This window comes from Falco peregrinus, chromosome 16, assembly GCF_023634155.1.
Source record: "Falco peregrinus isolate bFalPer1 chromosome 16, bFalPer1.pri, whole genome shotgun sequence".
In the NCBI taxonomy this organism is placed as follows: Eukaryota; Metazoa; Chordata; class Aves; order Falconiformes; family Falconidae; genus Falco; species Falco peregrinus.
The window spans coordinates 5,117,228-5,145,133 of NC_073736.1; the positions used below are offsets into that span (position 1 = coordinate 5,117,228).

A 27,906-nucleotide genomic window follows, 5' to 3' on the forward strand; every position below is an offset into this window, starting at 1 on the left:
GAAGCCCCCCAAACCTCACTCGCAGAGGGTGGGTGGGCGCCCTTCCCCCCCACTGGGGGCAGTGGAAGGAAAAGCTTCAAACCAGGCTAGGCAGCCCGACGTGCCCGGCAAGGTGCTGGCACCTCTCCGGCTGCACCCGAACCTTGCCGTGACCTGCCACGCTCCCAGCAGAGCCACCTCGGCCGTGCAAAAGCCTTTTTTTCCAAAATTTTAGGCCTGATCTCCGCTTTCGGCTTACAGAAGGGCAGGGGAGATGTTTACTCCTCACTGTTCACAAAAATCAGGCTCAGCCTCCAGGACTGAGCTTGGTTTAAGTAGCAACGATGACGGTACTGGAACAGCAGGTGCTGGTTTGTGTCTGCTACCTGGTTACGTGCGGTACGCCGTACGATGCTCGAGTTATCAGTACTCAAAATTTTACAACAACAGTAAAACATACCATAATAAACACCTTCAGCAGACTGAGGCGATAGAGGCAGCCTTATCTGGGAGAAAAGCACCTGCTCTGCTCAGCCGCTGCACTAGGCTCAGCGCTACTACAGGTTGGTACTGCTTTCAGTTTACTTTCTTAAAAGATCCCACAGATTGTAATTATTCCCCTTGTTTTCTTTGCTCTAACGGGGGGGAAGAGCACTAGTTTTAAAATAAACAGGGGGAGTGAAATCTCAGAACAAGTTCAGTCAGGCAGACTTTATACCCAACAGAAGAAAAAAAATAAAATAAATGCAGAGGAGTAGCTGTACTGAGTTTGGGAAAACCAGCAGATCTACAATGCTCCACATGCAAAAAAAAAAAAAAAAGAAACTAAATAGGAACAAGACATCAGGGTAGCTACAAACAACAATAAAAAGGCATCAGATAAGTGTCTGGAGATGGCTACACAGGCAAAGCTATACAAGACATTTCTGGAATTGCATATACAGAGATTTAAATTTTATTCATACATTTATTATTTACACAAGCTACCTCTATGAACTGCAAGAGACTGACCTTGACTCTCCTAGTTTTAAATAAGGTTACTAACCACCATGCACAATAGAACAGAGTTAATACTGTTAGTGTCATTGGTGGCACGAGTGTGCACCGCGGCAGTGAAACGCCTTAACGATTCTACTTGGGAAAAGTATTTGTCCTGCTGCGCATGTGGTTCTTGGATGCTGCACTTGGCTGGAGCAGCTGGCGAGCCTGTGTCTGTATAGAACCATCCTGTTAATGCCATCACAGACCAGAAAAATGCCCACACGTGCAGGTAAGTAAAAAAAGTCTTTTTTATATATATATATAAAAAAAGCGCATTAATTCTGTTTATTGCACAAAGAAAGGAAGATTTAAACTAAACTAATACTGCAGGGTTATGTATCCCTTTCCTTTGTTCAAGCTGTTTAACAGGCAGACTAGCAGTTGTAATTTTGCTGTGTACTAGCCAATAGATTCCAGCAACAAGGTGTAGTAATTCCACATGCCTAGGCTACTCTGGATGCAGCATGCTAGCCTTCCTGGGAAACAAAGCCATTGCGTGCCCATCCTCGGCAGCTGGGAGGAACAGTAAACCCAGGGAGAACTTGCCAACTCAGTATTTCCTCAGGTAGTAAAGGAGGTGCATTTTCTATTTCAGCCTCCACCCTGTACGCATGTTAGCTACATGAAGATAACCAACCTTGCCCCAGAAATGCAGAAGGCGAGGGGCAAGGATATTATTTTCAGAGGCAGCCCTCCTGGGAAGGGCAGCAGGACCCCCCCCAGCCCATACCTTCCTTGTGAAGGATTCCCCTCCACCCCATTTTTTATTCTTTTCGATACAGCCAAATCAGAGATCCCAGAGTGAAGCCAGCAGATGAACTGACACAGCCACAACACACAGCTACTGAAGAAGAATGAATGACCCGTTTTCCCTCGAGTATGCCCTCACCAAGCATGTGACCTTAAAAAAAAAAAGCTGAAGAAACCTTATTTTTAAAAATGTCTCTCGTAGCAGAATTTAAAACTGTCATTGCCTTTACAACTAATTCAAACCCCACATGTAATTAAAATGAATTGGCATTTTCCCCATGGACAGTCATTAGTCGTAATGACTTTGTTTTGGTATTACAATATGCAAGAGCAGTCTTCCATTTTACCAGAAGACTGTAAAAGAAAGGTCAGGTTTCTTCAGCCATTCAAATAACTATTATGAAGCAAAATTACCAGAAAAAAGAGCTTGTTTACAGAAGAGGTGAAGGGTACATAAGAGATAAATAGCTTATAACTTGGGGTATTCACACTGCAGTGAAACAGTAGATAAATCCCCTTAGGTAAAACATGGAAGCTTTGCTCCTGTCAATGTAAACATTTTCAGTGTTGCAAGAAGCTGATACAGATATATGCTCTAGCTCCTACACACTTTCTAGCCTAGAGTCTCTGCTTTCTCTTTCCTCTCCAACCACACTGCAATTGGTGCCAATCAGGAAGTGAGATTGGGATAGTGATGTGTGGACCAAAGGCCACCTAGGACCACTGGGTAACGGGACGAGTTTTTACTGTACCGAGTAAAGACTGTCGTGATCAACTCCTGGCAACACAGATGCTACCTGACACACACACGAGGCTTTTCTTTGATTGGTATTTGTGTGGGATTGGCAAAAAAAAAATCCCTTTTAGTTCAAGGGCATGGATTTTCTATCTTATTTGCACAACTCCATAATAAAAGCTGCTGTGGGGTCACTAGCATCAATGGGGAGATTTCTCTGGCCGCTATTCAAGATGGAACATCCCCGAGGTCTCACCCCTCCGAGCAATCTTCTGGTAGCTATTACCTCTCCCACTCATATTAGCCACAAAGAGCTACATCTGAAGAAGCCATCTGCAGAGTCAGGGGTTCAGAATTCTCCCACAATTAAAAATTCTTCTGTGCTTCCTTTTCAAGTAGAGTCATCCAACCCTTTATGTGGGTGCTCAGAGCTCGACTTGCAGAGCCTGTCCATGATCCCCTGCAGCATCGGTTGAACAATCCCCAAGAGAGGGCGCTGGGAGGAGTCTCCATCCCAGCAGGCTTCCATCAGCTGCCAGCACTCCTCATCGAACACTGGAAGTCGCTCCGGGCGAACTCCTGGAAAATGGAGAGGGACCTGCTTACCACCAGTACACCGCAGATCTCAGAGAAGCTTTTTCTGATGCTTATGGCTTTGGTGCAGGCTGAAGTGACCGAAGGGGACCATCTGGAGTCTACTGCTCTCGATAAAGGCTTACGTTTCAGCAGTGCTTCCGAGACATCTTTGGGAGCACTGCTGAAGTCACTCAGGAGATCATGCACACTTCCAGAGGACGGCCAACACATTTCGTTTCACCAGAGCCTCCTCTTTGCAACTATTTGGGAGCAGAATGAACACCCTCCCCTGTAAGGAGACCTCCCATTCCACCCGCACATAACAGTGCCTTTGGGAGCAAGTTCAACATCAGAACAAGCAGCAAGTCCAGCCTTCTGACCAAATACAGGACTCACTTATCTAAGTTAATCTTTTTCACATGAGAAGGGGAAAGTTTATATGGACAGGAGCTAAGAACACAAAGGAGCAGAGCATTCTGATACCATGACACAGCACGAAGGATTAAGCTACCCCAAAACACAGTTCTACGCTAAACCTAATGCAGGCATAGCAGTAAGTTTGTATTTTGGGGAACAACTATCAACAGTGTTTTACTCAGCATCCAGCTTCCTCAGCGTGCTGTGTATTTAGCATCTGAATGTACAGATCACCACGGCTTCCAGAAATTGCAAAGGATTAAACATTCTTTAGGGGATCATGCCTGGCTGGTTCTGGGGTCTGGTTTATATAATAAGTGTTGTGCTGCTTTGCAAGGTTTAAGCAGTGTGCTAGCACAGTTCCTGTGACACTATGGCAAACACTGTTAACTGAAAGCCTTTTTTTTATCCCTGCTAATTTTAGTTTCAGCATAATGTGTCAAAGTTTAACTAGTTAAGTGTTACTCTTTAAACTGTCAAAGAAGCTATACGACTTGGGTTTTTACCTTTCAGTTACAACAGGATAAAACCGCATTTGTAGTCTCCTCAAATTTTACTTCTGCATAAATTATCAACAAACTGAGTTCAAATAAGCCATTTATACCTCTTCTAACGTTGTTCCAGAGGTGATCTTTGCTTGCACATCTCTCGAAAGCCTCTGGTAACTTCACATGTCCCGAACAAATGTACCAAAACAGAATGCCAAATGCATAAACATCCACTGAGTTATCATACTTTCCTGTGACAAAAATACATTCAATCAGCAGGGCAGGCAACATCTTTGTAACTGGAAACTGAGCAGTTTGAGAACTAATTTTGGTGTTCTGCTTCCTCAAATTAAAACCACAACTTCATTGCCAGAAGGCGAGACTCGTGTGAAGCCTAGCAACACATCAGCAGTCCTTGCCAAAGGTGGAGGGTTAAAAATTAAAGCCTTCCAATTCTCAGAGGATTTATACACTTAATCTGTGCCAGCAGTTCCCAAGCTGAGGTTCATGGATCACTGCACAGGATAAGTGCAAAAGGGCTAAGGCAACGCTGGCCGCTAAGGGCAAGGTCTAGCCTGCTAGTCAACAATTTCACTGTTGGTAGCAAAAACCACCTGAATAATATTTGCCAAATTAAACACACCTAGGGTTGCTTCAGTTTGATGGCAATCTTGTCAAAGCAGGGACAGCATCTCAGATTGACCAAAAGGATTCTGACAGGTGGATCTCTTAAGCGTGACTGTAAGGTGCTTGCTCAGAAAAAAAAAAAGCTTAGTGTGCCTGCCAGAAGCACAACACACAGTGAATTTCAACACACTCCACACGTTAGTAACAGCTTGGAAATTCCAGGATCCTTTCTGAAGTATTTGCCTATGAAAGCCAAGCATTTCCAGCTTCTTAACAACCAATAATTTAAATTGCGAATTGCAAGAGTATTAAGCACTTCAGCAAAGCTTACGAATCCCACAGTTCTCTTTCAAGCAAGCAAAGATTTTAAACTGACACTTAAAATACAGGAAAAAATATACAGCATGCATTGTAAGCAGGTAGTATTCCGTTTTTTGGGGGCTTTGTGTTTGTTCTTTTTATTATTTTTCCCTCGTAAGCAAGTTGAGATATTAATTCAAAGTAATGGCTTTCAAAATTCAAGCCAGAGCAGGACAGTAGTGGATTCAATAAACGAGCATACCTGTAAAGAGCTCAGGAGCCATATGAATGGGTGTGCCTACAATACTGCCAGACATCATGGCTTCTGGTTTGCAGAACCCCAAGTCAGTGATTTTGGCTCGATTCTTTTTGTCAAGCTGTAGAAGAATTCGTACACAGGCAGCTGATAACCATACTCCTCAGTTTTAGTATTGTTTTCCAGTATTAAGCTTTTAAACTGTTTACATTTGAAGGGTTGGGCATTTGTTCTTGAGTAAGCTTCTGATTGTTCGACTGCTCTTGGACACGTACCTAGTTAAGCTCAGTAACAAGACATGCCTTCACTTGTCTTCTACATAGAAGGTGTGGTTGGGATTTAGTAGAACTGGGAACTGGAAGTCCTACTTGTAGCTCAAGCACTCTACCTGCAAGAGAAGAGTCACTCTACTGCTCCCTTTCCCCTAGGCTTTCTGCCTGAAAAATGAGTTAGGGAAACCTCAACTGCAAGGCTAGTCGTGACTACCAATACCACAAGGGAAAAGATCCTCTATGAATAAAGCTATAACTTCACTTATAATATACTCCTCGCTCCCACTAAAAGGGCCTCATAAGGCCCCAGGATTAGCCAGATGCAAAAGTTTTCCGTACCAAGACATTTTTAAGTTTGATATCCCGGTGCACAAGTCCTTGACTGTGAAGATAACGGATTCCTTCAACTACATCCAAGGCAATCTGCAATCGTGTTTCTAATTCTAGCCCAGCCTGAAGAATAAACAAACACAGGTTTAATTCCTACAAATGGAAGTAACTTTTTGGTGTTTTTGACTAAGAGTAAGCAAAATTAAGCAATTAAAGCTTTGTTTTACAGAATAACAGATACTTAGATGTGGAATTTTTTTTAACATATATATAAAAAAGTGTATACACACATACAGATTGTTACCTTTAGTCCTGTATAGAGGTCTCTGTGCAACCGTTCCATTATCAGTAAGACAGCAATGCTGGAGCCTCCTCCATAGCCATAATCTATCACAGAACCGTGGAGATGTACAAGGCGCTCATGTGTCTGCAGAGACCTGGAGAGAGTTCAGCACAGAAAGCTCGTCATTTTTCTATCCTTCCCAACAGGCCAAGCCTCACCTTGTAAAGGAAAAACTCCCAACGGCTGCAGCTTTAGCCCAAGAGTAAGATACACCTGTACCAGGTGCCGTACAGTAAAAATTCACAGCACCCCCCCAGGGTGTCATTACAGCATACAGCTGTCTGATCCAATTAAACTCAAGAAAGCCTAATAAAGTTTAGAGTATTTTTTTTTTTTTTGGTACTATATTTCAGCTGTCTGTACTGCAGCACCTGCCTGCAGCTGTTTACCAAAACCAAGCTGGTTTCTGCACTGCAGACCCATCATTTTCCTCTGTCAATTCAGACAGAACAATGACAGATTGGGAGAGGAGGGATGATTCAACACCAAAAATAAGGGGAGAAGGACTGTTTACTATCATGCCCTATTAATTCTAATTTACTGTTCTGGTTTCAGCTGGAATAGAGTTAATTTTCTTCTTAGTAGCTGGTGCAGTGCTGTGGTTTGGATTTGGTGTGAGAACAATGCCAATAGCAGACTGATGGTTTTAGTTGTTGCTAGGTAATGTTTACACTAAGTCGAGGACTTTTTAGTTTCTCAGGCCTTGCCAGCAAGAAGGCTGGAGGGACACAAGAAATTGGGAGAGGACGCAGCCAGGACAGCTGATCTGAACTAGCCAGGATAGGTATTCCATACCATGGGATGGCATGCTCAGTACACAAACTGGGGGGGGCTGACCGGGGCCTGCAGATCATTGCTCTGGAACTGGCTGGGTATCAGCCAGCAGGTGGTGAGCAATTGTATTACGCATCACTTGTTTTCTTTCCTCCCTTCCCTTCAAATTTTATTCCTCTCCCCTTCTCCTTTTTCATTATAACTGCTATTATCACTATTATTATTGTTCTTTCAGGTTTATTTTATTTATCAAGTTGTTCTGATATCAACCCCCGAGTTTTACATTCCTTTCCAATTCTCCTCCCCATCCCTCTGGGTGATGAGGGAGTGAGTGAGTGGCTGCGTGGTACTTAGTTACCAGCTGGGACTAAACCATGACATTCATGCTGCAGAATAGCAAGCATCTGAACAGCACAGACACCAGAGAATCAGAGTAAGACAGGAACATCTGCCTGCTATTCCGTGCCTGTCAGATTTCTGCAGCGGCACTGGCAACCTGTCTTGCTTTTGTAAGCAAGAAGTTGCAGTTAGCATTACATGAGGTCAAGTCACCGATTGCAGAGTAGAACTAGAGCAAGCAAAGTTCTGCCTATGCAAACAGCGTTTATTTGCAGCGGTGAAGCTGAAGAGATCCACATGGAACAAGAAAAGCGCTTACAATACACATACCTCATATAGTGAAACTCAAGTGCAAGGTCATTCCAGTGCTTCTCATCTGGAGGAACAACAGATTTCAGTGCACATGGGAAATGCCCTCCCCAGCTGTCACACAGATAGACCACGCCATACTGTCCTCGGCCCAGCTCACGGCCCAACTTTGGTTTGCCTGCAAGGCACAACATCCATTTAGTCAGACATTAAAACATGTTTATTTCTTCCTGTACACTATCAGGCTGGCAGCCCAGAGCTTTTCACAGGCCAGCAGCTGCACAATTCGAGGTACTCAGTATGCATCAGATGGAGGCTCACTGAAGTAGCTGAGTGAAAAGCAAAACACCCCTCCCACTCCTTTACACCCACTGACTGCTTCAGAAGGAGGGAGCAGAACACAATAAAGAGAACATCGAGCACAATGCTCACCATGTAACAGCACATCCTGCAGGGACCTGCTCTCCAGCGAGAGTCGTGCTAGTCGAGGAGCATGATCCTTCCGCACCTTCAGCCATAGGTCTTCTGTTTTCTCCAGCCTGCCAGAATGGCCATCTTCTAACTACAAGAGATTTCACATATATACACCATAATCCTGCCTGGTTTGAAGCTCTAGTTGTAATGAGGTTGAAGGTCCTTACACAATTGAGTAGAGATCCTACTTAAAGCATGCCTAGTTTAAAAACAGGACCTCATAATTAGGGCATTCACATCAGCTCTGCCACCTCCACCTACAGAATGGCAGCATTAACTGCACGAGCTGCTCTTCTAGCTATCCCTGCAGTTAAAAATTCTTTTTCCATTAAGTGCCAAGGTACAAAATAAGACCTCCTTAACAGCTGCACATGCTCACCTGGCGCAGAGAAGCTGCAAAAGCCTCATGGGAACTGTTTAGCCTGGTCCGGAACTGGCTGCAGATGCTCTTGGCTAACTTGGATGCACTGAGGCTCTCGATAGCATCCTGAGCAACTTTCCTCTTCCAGTCACTGGTGATGGCAGGTGGGCTGACCCATGTAATCCGCTGGATTATCTAGTAAAACAGGAAACAGAATTAAGGCACTAGCACTAAAAGCAGCAAAGGGTCAGTCAGTTTACTCAGACTGGTTAGACACCTTGTAATAATGCACCATCTTCACATAGAATTGGGCTAAATAATTACCTTACAGTAACTAATAACAATTTAATTGCTATCACAATATTGTTGTACACACACACAATAAGAGGTTTCATTTTTCTAAATATCTGCTCAGTTCATTCCTACAAGCCAGCCATCCTTTCACATCTGACCCAGAACGTACGTAGCTAGACAGCCACCACAAGGAAAACCACACAGTTGCGGTGCAGCTTGGAGGCTGAAAGAACAGGCAGCATGAGCAGTAACCCAGAGATGTTCCTAAACTGGTGAAAGCTACAGTGAAGCAGCTTTTTGCTGGATGGACTGGCTGTTAAGGTGCAGAAATCCTAGGTGTCACTATGTGCCACTTCCCTTAATTTGCTGGGTGATCAAGGTGCCCTGCCCTACCCTTCATTACAAGCCATAGCGATCCAGCTGCTGCACACCCAGTCTGGATCCTTCCCCCAGGCTGAAGGAGGAACCTGAAGGTTTGTTACCACTCAGTCTGCACTGCATCTATTTGGGAAAAAACTCATACTCCTCTCACCCGTTCACACAAGGAATCTCAACAGGGAGAAGGCAGTAAAGGTCATCAACAGCTCAGAGCAGGAACTTGAGAAAGATGAATGCTTTAACAGTCAGAAATTTAAAACAAAAGACCTGAGGAAATCTGGTCTGCTCTGGAGGAAGAAGAGTGAATTGACCTGAATCAAAATATGTTGCAAAACAAACAAAAAGAACCATAAGAAACCCCCAAACCCAAATAAATAACCAGTTACCCAAAACATAAACAGCAAGAGTTTCAAAATGCTGATCATCATTCCTTTGCGGTTTCAGAACAGAAAGAAAACACTGAAGAGCTATTTGCTTTAAATTAAATGTTGGTACCACCAGGAATAAACCATACACACAGCCTCAGTGCTGAGTGAGGAAGCAACAGCTTTCTAATGCATGTGCCCAGAGTCAAAATTTAGAGAGCAGCTGTGAGTATTCACATTATTTTTGGCTTTAAAAACACTTCACTATACAGTGACACGTAATAGAAATAAATGACAAAGATGCCCATACCTGTTTGATCTGTTCCCACAGCATCCTGGTTACTGTTGAGCCAGAGTGGAAAGTAACTTCAACATGATACGCTGCATTTAGTATCTGGAAAGCAGGGGAAAGATGAAACTATGGGAACTTGACAAGTTATAGTCACTATAGAATTTACTAGACCCTCTGAAAATGAAAAACGGGCACCACACAGGACACTCCATGATTCACTTGGCTCAATTCATTTATTGTGTTAAGCTCATAGAGGTTTCTAGGCTGTAATTGACTATTATATACAGATTTAGGAAAGGTAGGTACTAGGCCTTTAAGTGACTGTTCTCCTGTTTTAGCACCCCCCCTTAATGACACCAGATCCACCCATACTCCAGAGCTGTGCTCCTCTAATTTCACTGAGCATCTCAGTCTCCTACCACCCTTGTTGGATCAGGATAAAGGCAATTATTAAGAATATTCTAGACAGCCATTTAAGCCACCATACCTGTTTGAGATAATTGCTTGTGATGTGTACAGAAGCATCCTTTGACTTCTCCAAACTCCTTGCAGGATGTACTGAAACCTCCCAAGACTCCTCCAGGCTCTTCAGACATCTCTCCAGAGTCCCTACAAAGCTCTCGCGCAGATAGTCCACTGAACTAATTAACTTGTTGGCAACTGCTTGGTTTAATCTAGAAATAATCAGTTCCTGAATTTGCTTAATACAACACTTGATGTCCTTGGAACTAACAGGTTCCCCATTCTCAGGAATTATGATATCTGTACAAAAGAAAAGAAAGAGGAGTCTTTTGTATTCAATATATCATTGTTGCAAAGAACAGCTACCAAGAGCCGCTTGGAGTGTTTTGCAAAGGAGCTGCAGCACAGCCCCAGTCTGGCCAGCTTCTCCTCCAAATGTTCTTTCACTATTTTGCTCCTTCACAGGTTCGTTACTTCAGGCCCAGATGATATAAACTGATACCAACAGTGTTTCTAAAGTCATACAAAAAACCCTCGCCGGTCTGCAAGTCTAATGCTACAAAATCCCAGTTTTACATGAGGTCCCAAACCCAGTCCTACTTGGGGATCTTAAGTAGTTTGGTATTCTGTGATAGAAGGTACTAAAGCATTAGAGTAGCTCCAGGAACACACAACACCTGGTTACTCCAATTCCAGGGAAGCTAGAAATCACATCTGAACAAAGTGGAAAATAATCTGATGTTTGCTTCTATTTGCTGCTGTTTGCATTCACAGGATACTCTGCTCTTAACGCCTGATGGACTCTATACAATCACTGAGTAGCTCCTACAGGTTTACAGTGGTACAGTGGTGCCAAGTCAACTATCATCTCAAAAATTAGAGGGCCAAAGCACAAAGCTGACTGAAGTACAGACCAGGAAATTCTTCCAGGTCACGCTGTGATCCACAAACACTGCTGAATGATGAACATTATGAAGAAAGTGCTATAACAGCCACAGTGGTTACATGAAATTTTTTTCCAGGTACCTCGAGAAGGTTGATTACCGCTTGGCATTTTCAAACAAACACTAGGCAACCACTGCTCACGTACTGTAACCACTCTGAGCAATACTACATTACTACCAGAAGATGAAGACCTTGTCTCTGGATTTTGGCCAACAACAGTCTAGCCTACTTAAAACAAATCCACCGATCAGCAGATGGCATTAGCTCCTCAAAATAACACCTTCCTTCTTTTAGGATATTACTTCAAAAGATGCTACACTAAGTGTATTTGCTGTGCAAGTAAACATACACACATTTCCTGCAGGTGTTTTATCTTGTGCTGCCCCTAAACATACTCCTGCGCATACAGAATCCTGAACTCAGACACTGCAGCGCTCCAAGTAAAGAGTGGCACAGAGAGAATACAGGAATTATTACCTATCCTGACAATGAAGCAATAGCAGCCCTGAACAGGTGGAATTAACACTTGCTACACTGTTAGCATATGCTAGTTTGTTGGGGTTTTCTGCAGCATGCAAATAGGTTATGTTGCAACATAACCAAGTTCTTTATGAGCACTACATTTTGTACAGGCACTACAAAGCAAACATTTCAAGAAAGACCTTACCCACTTCCCACCTGCAGAAGCAAAAAGATCCAGATCCCAACATACAGGATTAAACATAATCCATCATTTCTCCACTTCATCCCAGGAAATAACACTCCAGTTTGAAATTGAGAGGAAGTCAGTCGAGACACGAAATTGTCTAGTTTTGGCCCTTCTCATGCCTCAGAAAAGCACTCAATTCACAAAAAATAATTTCTTCTAAACCAACAGTAATTTCTGATTTTATTTTAAATAGAAAAATCTATCCCAAACAGCCCAGAGAACTGCATTTCCTGAGAATGGAAATTACTGTTACAGTAAACCTCTGCTTAGCAAGCAGAGGAGAAAACAGCTGTGGAGTATCAACCTACAAATCTTCACTTTGATGTTTATGACAGACCTTGTATTCCTGCAGCCAAAATTTGGATAGCCTCTCACCCTTCGCAGTTACACATCATTCCACACACTTCCAGCTTGTGTGTTCCTAAAGTTCTGGTATACTAGAAGATGTAGTGAGAATTCTTACATTTCCCACTAAAAACCAACATACTAAATGCAAGCGTAGGCTCAGGAGCACTATGTTGATTAATTTTTTTTTTTTTAAAGGAGAATCTTACCTCCCCAGAAGGATTTCATTTTAGGAGGTTCTTACCCAGAAGTCTTACGCAAACATCTCTCAAAGAAGTAGAGCAGAAAGTACAAATCAAGCCTTCATCACTAAAACTCAAAGAGCTTTTTTTCTTAGAACAGATCTATTCCCAAGTCTCAACACACCTACTGAGGCAAAGCTGAGAGAGTTTTCTTCAGCAGAACAGGGCATTAAAGCAGAGAGGTAAAATACCCTGACACAGGACTGTGCAGTAAGCTCTGGGGGCAAAAAAAAAAAGCTTCTGATTTATAAGAAACCACAACATAAGGTCTTCAGGCCTCTCATTTAAGGATAGTGCTTTTTACCCAGGAGGTACTACAGAAAAACCCTTTGTTTATTAGTTCTGAATTTTCTTGCAAAGTCAGTTGTCTAGACTGCCATTCAACCATCCCTTAGCAGATGGCAAACGTTACTCTGTCACTCTCCTTTAAAGACCCTAACTTCTTTTTTCCCATGACTCTCCTGCCAGTACTTACCTTTGAATTCCATATTAGCAGCATCCTCCAAGAGCTCCTCTTTCATATTGCCAAGAGTCTCTATGATCATGTCCTTCATCTCCTCTTGTTTGCGGTTGGCAATGTTCATCAGAGACTCATAGAGCTCATTCTCCTTCTTACGGGTATACTCCAGCCTCTTGGGGGTGATTTGCAGGTCTCGCTGCATGTCGAAAGCCTGATTGATGAATATGTTCAGGCAGCGGCAGTGCACCTCATTTAAACTGGTAGCTGCTTCCACAAGATGCTTCTGAAGCACCTGCCTGGAAAAAGTGCTTAGGAGACGGAGCTTCTCAAACTGCTCCACCAGCATGCTCTGGGCATCAGCATCAGGAGCAGGTGCCCCGCAGCTGCAGTGGTTGGTGCTCAGGTATTCCAAGTCCATCAGCTGGCAGTAAAGGGAGGACTTTTCATTATCAGGTTTTTTGGGAGAGATCAGGTCAACCCCAGACTCTGGCACTTTGAAGAAGAAAATGGGCAAAGCGAATTTCTCTTTGATTTCGCGCAGTTCATTCTCATCCGATGAGGAAAGTTCAGCCTCACTGATGGCAAAGATGACAACAGGCAACACTTGGTTCACGTAGTCTCCCAAGGTGGCTTCAGCAGACTGGAATCCACGACATGGTGCTACTACAACATCCACTTCCTGGCAAGTGAGGTAGTAAAAAAATATATTAGTACAGATCCTCTTAAAAATTGATATATGCAAAAATGCACTGTAATTCATTCACAACATGCAAAACCATAAGTGTTCAAACCCTTTAGAACAGTTATGGAATCTCACACGCAGCATCACACTTTAGCATAGAGCCTACCTGCAGGGCTGATGACACCAGCCCTCTCGCAGGGATGCAGCCAGACATGGATTAGTGCCCGCTGACTCCAACACTCTTATTTTGCACCAAGTGCCTTTGAGTTTTAGCCTGGTTCAGAACACGACTTGGAACAAGTTTCCTAGGGACGTGCTACTGCTGAGTAGCTGTCGTTCTCCAGCTTACAGCTGCCCCATTTTGCAACAACCCTTCCCATGGATGTTTACTAGATCTGCAGCTCTTGGAGGAGATATCCATGCTGTTGGCTTTCAGTGTAATCTACAATGGTTGAAAGTACTACGCTACCCACTACTGCCAAGACAAAGGCAGCACAGTAACAGATTCCAAAGAGTTCACAGTCAAAGGACAGATGAGGAAGAACAGATGGTTGTGCCAAGCTTAGTTATGACTTCCTTCAAATTCAAGCAAAAGCTAAGAGATTTGTTTCATTTACTTATTTCCTTACTGCACAGTTTCACTGCTTCGGTCATTTGCTCCCACTGACATCACTTCTTAGTAACGCTACTAAAAAGGGTCAGTCCTGAAACCTGCTGCCTTCCTTTCCAAGGAGACAAGATTCACCTTTGGACATGCAAGTTTTAGAACTGCATGTAGCACTCTATTAAAATAAGGAAATAAGATGTCAAAGGTTTTGAACTGAAAAAGAGAATTTAAGTGCCATCTTCCCAACTCACACCAGAGGGTGATAATTAAGAATTCTTCAATTATTTTTCTCCATCAGAAAAATGGAAGACTTGACCACATCTCCCAACCACTCTCAGAGCTAAGGGGAAGTCGTTACCACCATGGGACTCCCCGGCGCTGAACTCCGACCTGCCTGATGCACAGGAGGTTGAGCAGAATGGGATGTGCAGTGCTGCAATATTCACCAGGACAGATGACTCACGCCAGCGACTGTAAACAAAGGAGGAAGCCAGTGCTGTCTCTAGGAGACAGGGAGAAAACCAACACAGACAACCGAACACAGCATGAGCAACTGGTCCTTCTGTTTCCATAGAGGCCTCTCAGGCTTTCCAAAGAGCATTAGCACATTTCTTGCCCACCGCTGCCTTTTTTTTTTTTTTTTAATAAAAAAAGTGACCTACAGAAGTTTAAGCACCATCTATGCAGCTTCATACTATTAGGGATCAGGTCTTCCTATATGGGGAATACCTATGACTCACTCTGGATTCCTAACATTTTTAAGCTGGTTCTCACAAGGTCACACCGCTATAAACACACTTGAACATTTCTGACAGAGCTGTAAGCATGAAATTGCTGTCAAGTAACTTCATTCCTTTCTTCCTTCACTAAAAGACCCTTTTTAAAATATCAAAGCTTCCCACTTAGCAATCTGAACATCAGGTACACATATCAGAGTTACAGCTCTTCTACTTAAAATACGATGCACAGGTGCTGTCAACAGCAATACAAAAAAAGGCAGTTTGAAGAGAATAATACCATGCAGACACACAACGTACTCATCTATGGATTCAGAGTTACAATGCCAGGATGACCACTGCATCCCGTATCCAGAAGAAAAATTAAAATCAAGGATCAAGTAGGTCTTGACCTACAGTAAGACAAGTGGAGTCTCACTAAATGCACCCAGGGACCACTGAAGTGTGCCATTCTACCAAGTCAACAGATAATTCCTCATTTCCAAATCAGTCAAAAACTATTTATTTGCTACATCCCAAGAGGACCTTGTCCTATTTTGCTAGGCTTTGAGCAGTTTAATCACTGTTTGCTTATTTAACTGAGGTGCTGGGAAGCTAACCCAATTTATTCAGATTTTTACCCAAACTCCTACCAAGCAGATTAAGACTGAAGGCCCAGCTCAGTCTTTTTCTAAGCCAATTTTAATACTCTACCTTCCAAGAATAGTCTGTGAATCACTGAAGTCTGACAGTTACTGTGTTTGTTACATATGTGAGCTAATTTCATTGCCTCCCTACTAATCTGAGGTACATATATACCCCTAGATTCTACTTAATTTTTTTTTTTAATTATTATTTTACACACACTCCCCCCCAGTTTTTCCAAACCCTTGCTGGTTTCTTCTGTTTTCATGGGGATCAGAGTCAGAAATTCAGTAACCCTTATCTAGAGAGAATCCCAGGTAAGAAACCTGAACTACATCTCTGATCTCCAGCAAACGCTGCTGTCCTTTACCGACCATAAGTGCTTTGATTTTGTGCAATGACTTTGACCCCCACTTCATCAGGGAATCATTTTACCTTGGCTGGAAGGGCCAGCCCAAGAAAGCCTTTGAGATGTACACACGCAGCACGGTCTGGGAAGCAAAGCTCTTTTTCTAACCGTGAACTCTTCCCCTGTGAAAGGTATATCACTAAGCCAGCAAAACTAGAAATAGAGAACAGCTTTCACATGGGTGGAAGAATAATTTCATGGTGCTAGCACTTTCAGTATCTTCTACCCTCAGTTATGCCAGCATAAAGGCCAGATGACAATGACTTTAGGTATTTGATGCACCTCAGCATACCCCGAAGTGAACTGATGCTATGTGGAGGGGAAAGCATCTCAATCCATGGGAAAGCTTTTCAGTATTCTATATCAGTGCCACAACCAAACATTAAAAACACTCACGAAAGTGATCAGGGCACATTCTTCCAAATTTTAAGCAGGAGGTACATTAAAATAACCACCCAATAGGTACTTAACCACATTCTTTGCTACTTGCAACAACTACTAATTCATATGACCTGAATCACTGCTATAGCACCTGAAGACAACAATAAACCCAAACTACTTCAATTCTTCTGTTAGAGCTCATAGAACCATCTCGTATTTCTTCATTCACTTGAATGAAATGAGAATTTTCCTCTCCCTACAAGCCTTGGCTAAAACTTTTCAGCCCGAGACTCAAAGTCGCATGAAGCATAAAGCAACACAAAGGCTTGAAAAAGGAAACTTTCAGCCCTGCTGCCCTCCTCCCATTCAGCTGTACCATCCAGATGAAAACCAATACTTCAGAGAAGTCCACTTTGGCTTCCAGGGACAACTGATAAGATTTAGGGAAAGAGCCAACTGTTTACTCCCACTATAAATCTAATAATCCATCTGGCTAGATGGATTATTCCCCATGACCTAGATGCATTCCTGTGCACAGTGATCCCCAAGGAATACAGCAGCTTTGCCAAAGTTTCTCCTTCCCTGATATTTTGCATTTTAAAATAATGAAGTAAGTTCACATACCTATTACCACAAGGTAGTGTTCTCATGGCAGCCAACCATTCAAATGAAATTTTTGGCTTCCTCCTCCTCACCCCCTTTTCTGTGAAACAAGTCTTGATTAAGAATCACTCAGTAACACAAAAAACCAAGCATGGTTCCATCCTGCATATCAGACTAAAGAAAAAATAAAAAAAAACACCTCAGGGTGCTCCACAGGCAGTTTTCAGTGTTAAAAAGTGGTATATTCTATACTTCTATTGAATTAATCTCCAAGTAAAAGAAGTAGTTTAGTTAATATTTAGATACTGTTGAACTTACAAATAACTTGGCCTTTCTTTACTGGAGTAAAGGCTAATGAGTTTGGATTTAGCAAACAAGTACCTGCACCAAGAAGCATGATTCAGCATGAAGTGCTTGCACAAGACAGCAGCATGTAATTTAGGTGGCCAAGCCAGCCTGTGCAATTAAGTCTCTTGTTAAGAGATGCTCTCAGGCTTAAAAAGCTGCACAGCATTCCCCACATCCTGAAATCACTGACAGCTCCTTTGATGGCAGCCCACTGGCAGATAAGTGTCTGACTGTAGGGAATAAATATGATTTCCAACAGAAATCCTTTTCATCTCCCATAACTGTTCAAGTCCACAATAAGAAGCCGCAAATGTTTTTTCAAACACTAGGAGTGTCTTGAGTATCTAGAATGTAAGGTTATCATGAAACACAGTACTAAATTAAGCACTGGGCTGTTGGGAGAAAAACAGATCAAAATACAGGGATTCTAGGTAACAGACTGATTTTCCTCCCCTTCTGCCCAAAATGTGCTGAGCTCCTCCAAATTATTTGGTTCCTGGGCAAATCTAAATCCTTAAGGTTTGTACTGAGTATCACATTATCATCAAGCACGCAATTGCTGCTAGACCTCTAATTTTGTTTCACAAGTTCAGAAAAAGCAGAAAATCCTTCAGAGTAGTTCCACAGACATGCAACTTTGGACGATGTTCAAAACCACTCATCCGTTACCGCTCCAGATAGATACTCCATTAGTTACAGACACAGCGTCCATGACTTGCAAATAAACTTTGCTGTCTTGGTGTATGCTGAGCAGAGCTGGAGAACGCACATCAGCTAGAAGGGTGGAAGAAGACCTACAGGGGTCTCAACAGGAGATCACACTCCTGTAATTTAAGGGGAAGCTGTCCCTAGCCAAGCTGCCTGCTAAAATGCATTATGTTCTCCTATCAGCCTTAAAAAAAAAATATTGCTCTTCTTTTAGCTCCATGAATTCATGTAAGGAATCCTTTGAATCAATCTGAAGCTAGCTGTGATTCACCCTCCCTCTCCTTCTATTGGAAGAGCCTTTTATTTCACCAACCCTTTTCAAATTAATCTGAGTAGCTGTTTTCATCTAAGTGTCCTAAATATAACCAAAGCTAGACAGAGAGATCTTTGTCACGCACGTGAGAAATCTGAAAGAGGGCTGTAAACTGCAGTGTGTCTGAACTGCCCCATATAAAAATGTAACTGAGTAAAATAAATGTAAAGCTAAATACTCTTTTATGCATAGCAAGGCAGGATTTTAAAAGCAGAAAATCCAGAACAGGCATTTCCTTTGCAGCACCAGCAGCTGATCCGGTGCTCATTGGGAAAGGAGTGGATGCCCCACATACAGTTTATACAAACATGGCCCTTCTGTTCTTTTTCAGTGGGCACTGGAAGCCACGAATGCACTACAACAGCGCTGCCTTGGCTGACCTCAATTAGGCTTCCATTTAGCTACAGACTAGGTTGGTAAAACTTACTTCACACTGATGAAGGTAGACTGGGTCTCCATTTTCTGCCTATTTACAATCATGTCTTGATTCTTAAGTCCAGAAAAAAATTAGCTTGCTATTTTTTTGTTCAGCTGTGAAGCTCATACTCTTACTCATGTGAAAACAGATCATATTCTTTGCACTTAAGCAATTTATGTTTAAGAATTATCTATTCCAGATACCTGACTGCCAAACAACGCTGCAGAAGTACTATACTGCAATAACAAAGGCTCAATATAAGTTATGAAATGCAATGAAAGCTTATGGAAACTATAAAAAGCTATGAAATACAGCCCTCACCTTTACAGATAACTGCTAAACACCAAACGGCAACTCACAGAACAGGAACACATTTTATGGACAACTAAAAAGAAAGTCACAAAGCAAGATACCACCAATTTTAGAAACAGCACCAAGAACAGACTCTCACCTTCTTGTTCTTAACACCTTCACTTTCCACTGACACCACAGAAAAATAAAAAAGTCACCCTCAAATGAAGTCAGGTCATTTCATCAGATGTTGGAATTCAGAAGTTTTATTTTCTGACAAGCTCTTCAAGATGAAGATAAAGTGCATATCCTTGTACGACAGCTTCTAGCTACTATCAGACAGCAAAGCTAACTCTGAATGACCTTGAAACTGGAGTAAAATTTTCAAAAACACCTGGAATTACATCTGAGTAAGCATGGCTCCTGAGATGGATGGCAACTAGTATCACAGAGGAATGACAATGCTAAAAGTCAACATTGAAACGTAAGACCAGACTTCCAGATTCTCAAAAAAAGTTCCTATGCTTGAGAGTCTACACCATTAGCTTTATTAGGGACTATAAACATGACATCTTAAGTTCACCACAATGATGGTACATGGACACCTAGTTACCTTTAGTAGTGAGTATGGCAGCATGACCTCCAGCTCTGCTATCCGGTGAGCAGGATCTTCACTGTCCCCGTGAATTTCTAAGTCTTCCTCTGGTATTGTGTCCCAGTGCCTTCGGTGGGCTGCCATCATATGGACCAGTTCGTACTGCTCAGGCAGCGCTAGGCTAACCCGTGTTTGTGTCCCGTGCGTGAAACGGATCCGTCGCCTCTTACAATTCTCCTCATTGCTGATTTTGGTGGTAGGGAGCAGCTTCTCACCCAGCAGTATGTTGAGTAACTGGCATTTGGCATTACAGTTCTGGCCAAGAATCAGAAGGCAAGGGTGCCAGCTCACAGTCCGCTGGAGATGCTCTTCCTCATGGCGGGGGAAGGAAATGAAATTCTGCCCTGAAATTGAGGACAGACTGCATTAGAACAGGTTGGCTGAACAATAAGTCTTGTATCTCTAAGCCAGCTGAACGCAGAAGTTCAGCCATTGCTGCCCCGCAGCCCGCCAAGAAGCCCACATAGCTCCAAGAATTTGCTTATGTATCCTGAAACTAGTGTCAGCAACTCAGCATTTCTACTGCACCAACACAGAGGTCCACAGTAGGTTGATTATCAAAAAGCCATTAAGACAATCTGTTACTGTTCTCCCCACCTATTTCACTGGGAAATATTTACACAGAGCTCTCTTCAGCAGGTTGATGGAAGGCTAATGGTAGGTCCTAAAAGTCAAAAGGAAAGAGCTGTCAAGCTTGAAACAACCGAAGGGCTAATTTTGCCTTGGGTTGGAACAGTGGCCCAATGCGTCACCAAGGCTAACCCTTCCCAAGTTTTGATGACTTGGCTGTACAGAACGTTCTTGTCACATATCAGAATAAATTCAGTCTACTATGAATCCGTGACAGTTCCACCCACGCACTTAAAAATGTCAAATACTTTGCATCTACCAAATCCCAAGAGTATTACTGCACAAGCTTGTTGACCAAAGTCTAGGATGACTGACACGAAAGTAGCAAAACCTCCTTTCCAGCCCCAGGGAAAGGTATTCTTGCAAAATTGCTTCTCCACGTGAAGCAGATGACAAGATGAAGTTTGCTGAGACATGGTAGCAGAACTAACAGCCTCTGCCAGCAATTCCCTACGACAGAGACACAATCACAGCACCTAAAGAAACTGTCACACTTTCACCAGCCTGGATAGAGCTGAGCCCAAGGGAAGACACTCCTTGCTAGCAGCCAGAAGGTTCCTAGCGCAGCCTAAAACACAGTGAGAAACAGCTTCACTCCTTCGATCGCACTAACAGCACACATCTTTCCTAACCTATATAGCTGAACTAAATAGGATCCGTTTCCCAGATATTCTTATTAATTTTAAGAGTAAGATTTAAGCTGCAAAAGGAAATTCCTCAACATCTGGATCTTCTTCAGAGTAGCAGGACTCCCTGTAATCATGCTCCTTACCCATCTTCCATCTGAAGCATTCGTTGTACCATCCCACTAACCAGGCCCTCCCAATTCTTAGTCCATGATGCTGCAACTCCTTGCATTTGCCTTACTACATTAATTCAATCTCAGTACTGAATTTAGCTTCTGTATTCTTTTACAAATCCTAAATACAGCTTTTCCCACACTCTGTCATCTAAGCTGAAGTCTAAGAAGCTTTGTGTTACCTTATGCATAGCAACAGAATAATTCTGGTAGTACAACCAAAAAAAAAAATGGAGACAAACAAATTCCCCATCTGTTGCACTTCAGTACAGTCCCCTGGAGTACAAAACAGCTCAGGTTCCACCACAGCCGGAGCTAGCCCATGTTCCCAGATCCAAAGGCAGACGGCACCCAGGAATAACGTGATAAATGGAGACACCAGTCCTCAGAAGAATTGCCAAATCTGAAAGCTATAAACGAGTACAATTGCCCTGATATCAGGCAAACTGACAAGAACAATAGTTTAAAGACAGGCTCAAATACAATCCAGCAGAGAAGCAGTGATTTTGTTGGGGAAGGTTTCACCAGGGCTATTAAAATTCTCTTAATGACTCATGTTCTGGCATCCAAAATTGTTTCAGCATTTCAAGCCCTAAGAAAACAAGATACTTTCATATACGAGATATTCCTCAACACTACTAACCAAATTAAAGGTAACACAACAGCTATTCTAGTCCTTATTCTGATAGCATGCCGTTCCTCTATTTTAATTAAAATCATTCAAACTGGGAGCAACACCATGTGTAGTTGGCTGTGTCTTAGACCCAGTTTAAGGCTTTTTTAACATATTACCTAAGATTTACCTTGCCTTCAAACATGCAGTCTGGAAAGAAGACTGCTGGAGGAGTTCTCTCCATCAGAGGAGTCCTTCCATCTCATGCAACACTACAAAGAAACCCTCTCAGTGCTGACCTCCGGCACCTCTGCCCCACACAGCCCCAGACACTGACACCCATAAACCAACAGTTTGGAAAAGCTGGAGGGTGACATCACTTCTTGAAGTGTGACTCTTCATAACTGTTTCTTAAACAAGCCTTTCAAGACCCGCAGTCACAGCAGAGCGGCCACATCAAATGACTGAAGCGCAGAATCTGACTAGCAGCTCACAAACGATAAAAATCAGCAAAACGCCACAAATGGCACATTTAAGCCTCTGTCTACAAGATAAATAATTTCTTTGATCTTGTTATGTCTATGAAACTTCAACTGGAATTCAAGCTCGCTTTTCAGCTACCAAGCATGAAAAAAGCAATTTGTGGAGTGGTGTACAGGCCACAAAGTCTTCTCTGCACAGGCTTTTGAAAAAGGCAGACTGCAACCCTCTCCCTGTTACGGCTGGCCTCTCTATTTACGGGTACTTCATGCCAGCACAAAATGACTGAAATGCAGCAGCTCAGCTGAAATATTAAAGCACCGAATAGATCTACAAATATTGCATCTTTAAAAACGCCTTTCATCTTTTTATGCACACTACCTCCTTGGGATCAGTATTTATTCAACAAGTTTACTACAAGCGTTATCCGTCATGAAGCAGTTACATTTAACGTTATTTAACATTATGTCACACTGCGATATTCCATGTACATGAAGTACAAACCTGGGACCAGCACCAAAATTCAGCCATATCACAACTAACCCAGCGTACCATCAATGCACCCAGGTCACAGCAACGGTTTCAACCCTGTGTATATCATCTATCACTGGATCCCTTAGAGTGACCTCAATGTCCCAAACCTCAAGCGAGTTGCAAAGAGATGGAGCTACTGCTCGTATTCTGCGCTGCAGAACGTAAATTACTATCTCTGCACATCAGAATAAGACACAGGGCAAAAATACTCATACAGTACTTAACAGGTGATGCCACTAACGTGAACATGAAGAATTCAAGTTGAGAGGAATATGACTTCCTGCAGTACCTAAAAAAAGTACATTTAGAACTTGCTTACTGATGAGATATAGCAACATTCCTGTACCTATATGAGCAGCTCCTGTTTGTGACAGGACTTTTGCCAAAGATTTTAGCTGGTGCTATGTCCTGTACCCATAGACTGTATCATTTGGAGACATGTGATAAACACTTCAAAAAAATGGCTGCAGGGAGAGTCCTTAAGCATGTGCATCCTATTAAGCATCTTTTGATAAAAGGAGGCCTGTCCAAGAACAAGGACGTCTCTCACCAAGGCTCATGTCAAAATTCAAACACTTGGCAGAAGAACCTTAGGTTAAATTTACAGAATCTAGAGAAGCCTTAAGCGTTTACTCATCCCCTTTCCAAGGAAGGCCAACTACACTGCCAGTCTCATCCTTCTGTTCCATTTTCCATAATACATGCAGACAACAGTGCCTAAATAAGGCCAGACCCTCATACTTCTTATTACAAATACCAATACCTTCCATAGAAATCCTTACTGTGGTGCTGGCAATGACCTGCAGCATGCTTTGGCCACTACAAGACTTAAGATCAACCGTTACATAAATCAAGTTTTAGTTCCACCCCAGCACACACCTATCAGCACAATGGTGTTAATTCCAGGAGAACACATGCAACTAATCAATATACCAACACAAGCAGTTCCTCCAGGAGCAGCTGTTACATCCTTAGCAGCTCCCAGGCTGCAGAACCAAAAGCTTCATCTTCTGCTTAACTTGAAGCTTGTTAGCAAGTGCCTCCTCCCATCTGTTTGAGGAGTTGTTTCACAAGGACCTTCCCAACCACCTCCCCACACATTATCTAGTCTTAAAACCCATCTTCTTACGTTGACGTACCTTAGAGCACAATAGGAGCCCTAACCACTGAAGGATCACAGCAATATGGGCAGAGCAGTCACATTTTAACTAGGATATATACCCTCAGTCAATACAGCGTCAGGATGAAAACTCTCCCAAACCCTCTGGTTAATACACTCATCCCCTACAAAACACATTTATGTATGGAGTCATTAGGCTACCAAGCCCAGGGCTTTACCCCCAGCACACCCTCATTAAGATAACACCACATCTGCTGACCAAAGCTCTGGAGACGCTGTGAATATCTGTGCAAGAGGTACAGCTCAGTTTACAGAAATCTCTGAAATAAGGCAAAAGAAATATCAAAAAACCTCCAGTTCCTAGGTCAAAGAGTTCAAATTTTTTCAAGCACAGAATGAAGAAAACTACAATTAGTAGAAAGCATGGTTGCTGGGGTTTTTTCCTTTACACATTTTAGTGAAATCTGCTACTGAGTCCTTAATACTTTCTTTTCACAGGAAGTCAGTACAAAACAAGCTAGCTAACAGCACCAAGAAGCTGCTGGACCTGCGCAGGCTAAAGGTACAGGATTGTCACAAGACTTTTAACAAATCATTCTTAAAAGCCTATTCATGACAAAGCAGACTAAGAGAACAGACAGTATTTTGTTGAGTGCTTCAGAAACGCAGATAGTACAAACAAGACTTTCTCCCCTCATAAACAGTAGCCTGAAGGCAATCATTTTTTTCCATTTAATTTATTTTCCTTCTCTTACTATGAGGTGTAAGTCCTGGTACTAAGGCCACAGAGGGAACATTTGGTCAACAGCAACCCTTTATTGACAAATCTTGCCTGCCATTCTCCTAAGCAGAGGAGGGTGGGATGTAAAAGCAAGTATACATTTGCTCCTTCAAGTGCTCAACCCTGACTGACACAGCTTACCTGAAAGGTCAGCTGCTACTACTCAGCTTAGCAAACAGTTAGGATCTGGTCTTGGACAGAGTAACCCAGTCTGCTTTAGGTTGCTTGGTCGATCTGAAGAGCAGTTACCTTTCTCTGTTGTTACACAAGCTTCACAGGTGTCCCAAAAGCAAACCTCTTCACATTTGTTTTGTTTCCAAGACATCTGAATTTACTTTCACAGTTTATTTTTCCACTTCAACCATAGGCAGTAAGTATCCTGTCCGTATCACTTCGCAGTTCCTTTGTATTTCACAAGACATTAGCATTCATGCCTCAGCACACTGCAGAGCATATCAAGAAGTCTGCAGAACTGTTTGGTCAAAATTCCTCTCACTTTGACACCACCTGTAGGGCAGATTCTATGAAAAAGTGGTTCTGAAGTCAGTGAGAACCGTGCTCCTTAAAGCCTCTGACTTTAACGTAAACTTAACTGTTAAACCTAAAATAGTTTCCCCTTGTTACACAGGGGGGAAAAAGCTTTATTACCAGCCACTGAGTTTCAGAGAGTACTGGAAACGCATAATACATCTAACATTTTACAGAAGCAAGAAGCTCTGTCCAAAGGTGATTATTCAGGCACAAAGGTAACAAGCAACACCGAGGCTCTGGGTTTCAGGCAAAGGCTTGTGTCTTCCCATATCTTCAAAAAATAATAATCATTGATTCACAGTTATTTTGCACTTAGCTTGTTGAAGAAAACTGCCAGCCTCTTTTTTTTTTTTTTTTTACCAATTCCTGCTCTTCATCCCCCCCATTCCTCTTTCCACACTCCCCTCCAGACTGCCACCATAACCTCCCACTTTCTAACACGGCGCAGCTTGACTAACTTGCTCCGTGCCCCACCTGAGACGTGTCACCGCTTCACCAGTTTGCAAGCTACTGATTTAAGTTTTATTTGTAAGAACAGCAGATGTTATACAACCTCTGCAGTCCGAAATCCTGAACCAAGAGTCTACACTGTTATTAGTGTTTAGATGAACAAGCTCTAAAGCAGCCAGCCTTTCCTTCAAGCCCTGATACTTAAGTGCCAGCTGGTAACACATTTAGCAGTAAAGTCAAACTGGGTCAAGGTGTTTGAAGAAACAAAACCGAAAAACAAAACAAAACAAAGAAAAAAGGTTACAGGTGCTCTGTATTAGAAACAATAGGCAAGATATTTGGTCAAATCTGTATCCTTTGTTAGGAGTATTTAATTAATGATGCGCACATGCCTACCAAGCCCTACAAGCAGACTTTTAAAGACAACTGCTATTTGACTAGCAATGTTTTGCAAGAAGTAACCAAACAGAAGAGCAACTCCAGTGGGGCGCTACCATTCGAACACCATTGAGACCTGCAGAGAATGAGTGAAAACAACTGGTTCCTGCTTTTTGAAGTGACAGAAAGATGGAAACAGAGACATTGTGCTTTTACAACACTACTCAGTTCTATTCTGACGGTTTACATGGATGGGGTGGGTTGATCTTGGCTGGATGCCAGGCACCCACCAAGATGCTCTTTCACCCTGCTCCTCAGAAGGGCGTGGGGGGGGGGGGGAGAACATAAGATGGGAAAAAACCTCATGGGTCCAGATAAAGGCAGTTTAACAAAGCAAGGGCCATGCACAGGAAGCAAAGGAAAATGGAAGATTTATTCTCCACATCAGCAGCCACTTCCCGGGAAGTAAGGCTTCAACACACATAGCGATTGCTCCAGAAGACAAATATCATAACAAATGCCCCCCCTCCTCCTTTCTCTTAGCTTTTATTGCTGAGCAGATATCATATGGTTAGTTGGGGACAGCTGTCCTGGCTACATCCCCTCTCAAGATCTTACCCACCCCCAGTTTACTGGGGAGGAGGGAATGTTGGAGACACAGCCTTGATGCCGTGTGAGCACCTCTCAGCAGTAGCCAAGGTGTGTTATCAACACCCTTCTAGCTAACAATACAAAGCACGGCACTACTAGGCCTGCTGCCGGGAAATTTAACTCCATTTCAGCCGGACCAAATACAGCAGAACACTTTTTTTTTATACACATTCTGCCAGAAGAGCCCAACAATACTTCAATTTTCAAAACAATTGTAAGCTTAAGACAAGCATAGACAAGCATCTTGGACAAGTAGCCAACAGAGATGACTCATGAGCCATTTGGTAATGAATAAAGATCTTTATAAATATTTGATGTCACGCTAAAGTCTTCTCACAAGACAGTCTCATGGAAAGACAAAGTTCTGCACGTGGCAGGAGGGCTCCCACCAGCAGTGACAGATGAGGGCACAGCCGATGAATGAAGCCCATCTCTAACCCCCAGAGCCCCACCACAGGCACACCAGCCCCACACCACACACCCCTCCCCAGATGCTGCATCCCCCTAAACCCCACCCTGCGGGGGGCTGGGAGCCTCAGGGTGGGGGCTTGGGAGATGGGTAGAGGGGCCCAACAGCCCCCATCACCCACTCACCCCCTGGCACTTCGCCCCACAAAGGCACCCCAGCTCCCCCCCTATGCACACGCCCACCCTGCAGCCCACCCAACCCCCCATTACAGCCCCTCCAGCCTCTCAACAGCAACCCCTCACCCCCCCAGCTGCACCCCTCACTCTCCACAGCCCACCCCTCACCTCCCACCTGCACCCCAACCCCCATAAGCCGCCACCCTCGCTGCCCACAGCTCACCCCACAGCCCTCCCCCCACCAGAGCCCCCCGTTTCCCCCACATACCCCCTAACCACAGGCCTCCCCGCCCACCGCAGGCCCTGCCCGAGCCCCCCCGTCCCTCTCTCACCGCCGGGCGCGGGGCTGTCCCGGGGGGGCCCGTCCCCAGCCCCAGCGGGGAGGCCCTCGCCAGCGGCCGCCGAGGTGAAGGGGTGCCCGTGGGAGTACTTGACGTCGCGGAAGAACTTCTTGGTCTCGCGTAGGTTGTGCTGCAGTCGCGCCAGGTGCCGGTTGTAGTGGCCGAAGGAACGACACAGTTCGCGGATCACCCCGCCGGGACCCCGCCACGAAGGGGCCCCTTCGCCCTCCATGGCCTCCGGGTCCGTTCCGCTATCCCCTCCCCACCGCGGGGGACACTCAGCCCCTGCCAGGCTGCCGCTCCCGGTCTCTCCGCCCTCCCGGAGGGAAGGGCGCACCCCCGGCGGCCCGGCTTTCCTCCTTTCTCCCCCCCC

General features: G+C 43.6%; 1 protein-coding gene and 1 long non-coding RNA gene across 3 annotated transcripts; one reads left to right on the forward strand and one right to left on the reverse strand.

Moving 5' to 3' along the window:
* Positions 1-918: 918 nt before the first annotated feature.
* DSTYK (dual serine/threonine and tyrosine protein kinase) lies at positions 919-27,898 on the reverse strand. Of its 2 annotated transcripts, XM_005230344.4 has the most exons (13): positions 27,525-27,898; positions 19,599-19,984; positions 12,880-13,543; positions 10,189-10,463; positions 9,720-9,803; positions 8,391-8,567; positions 7,970-8,099; positions 7,559-7,715; positions 6,077-6,209; positions 5,782-5,895; positions 5,177-5,291; positions 4,104-4,238; positions 919-3,085 (listed from the first exon to the last, which is right to left on the reverse strand). In XM_005230344.4, exons 1-13 carry the CDS (start codon positions 27,763-27,765, stop codon positions 2,898-2,900), a joined length of 2,799 nt encoding a protein of 932 aa, XP_005230401.2. In that variant the 5' UTR covers positions 27,766-27,898; the 3' UTR covers positions 919-2,897. The 2 variants fall into 2 exon arrangements, with proteins under 2 accessions (XP_005230401.2, XP_013160549.2); XM_013305095.3 differs by lacking the exons at positions 919-3,085; positions 4,104-4,238; positions 5,177-5,291 and adding an exon at positions 5,299-5,558.
* Positions 2,643-3,777, forward strand: LOC129785752 (uncharacterized). The gene is made up of 2 exons (XR_008749951.1): positions 2,643-2,781; positions 2,903-3,777. It is a non-coding gene; the product is annotated as an uncharacterized LOC129785752 (long non-coding RNA).
* Positions 27,899-27,906: the final 8 nt, after the last annotated feature.

Coding starts and splice junctions, on each gene's coding strand:
- DSTYK (XM_005230344.4), bottom strand. CDS start 27,765: ATGGAGGGCGAAGGGGCCCCTTCGTGGCGGGGTCCCGGCGGGGTGATC. Junction 9,804..10,188: donor CAAGCAATTATCTCAAACAG/GTATGGTGGCTT, acceptor CCTGCTTTCCAG/ATACTAAATGCAGCGTATCA. Junction 8,100..8,390: donor TTGCAGCTTCTCTGCGCCAG/GTGAGCATGTGC, acceptor AATCTCTTGTAG/TTAGAAGATGGCCATTCTGG.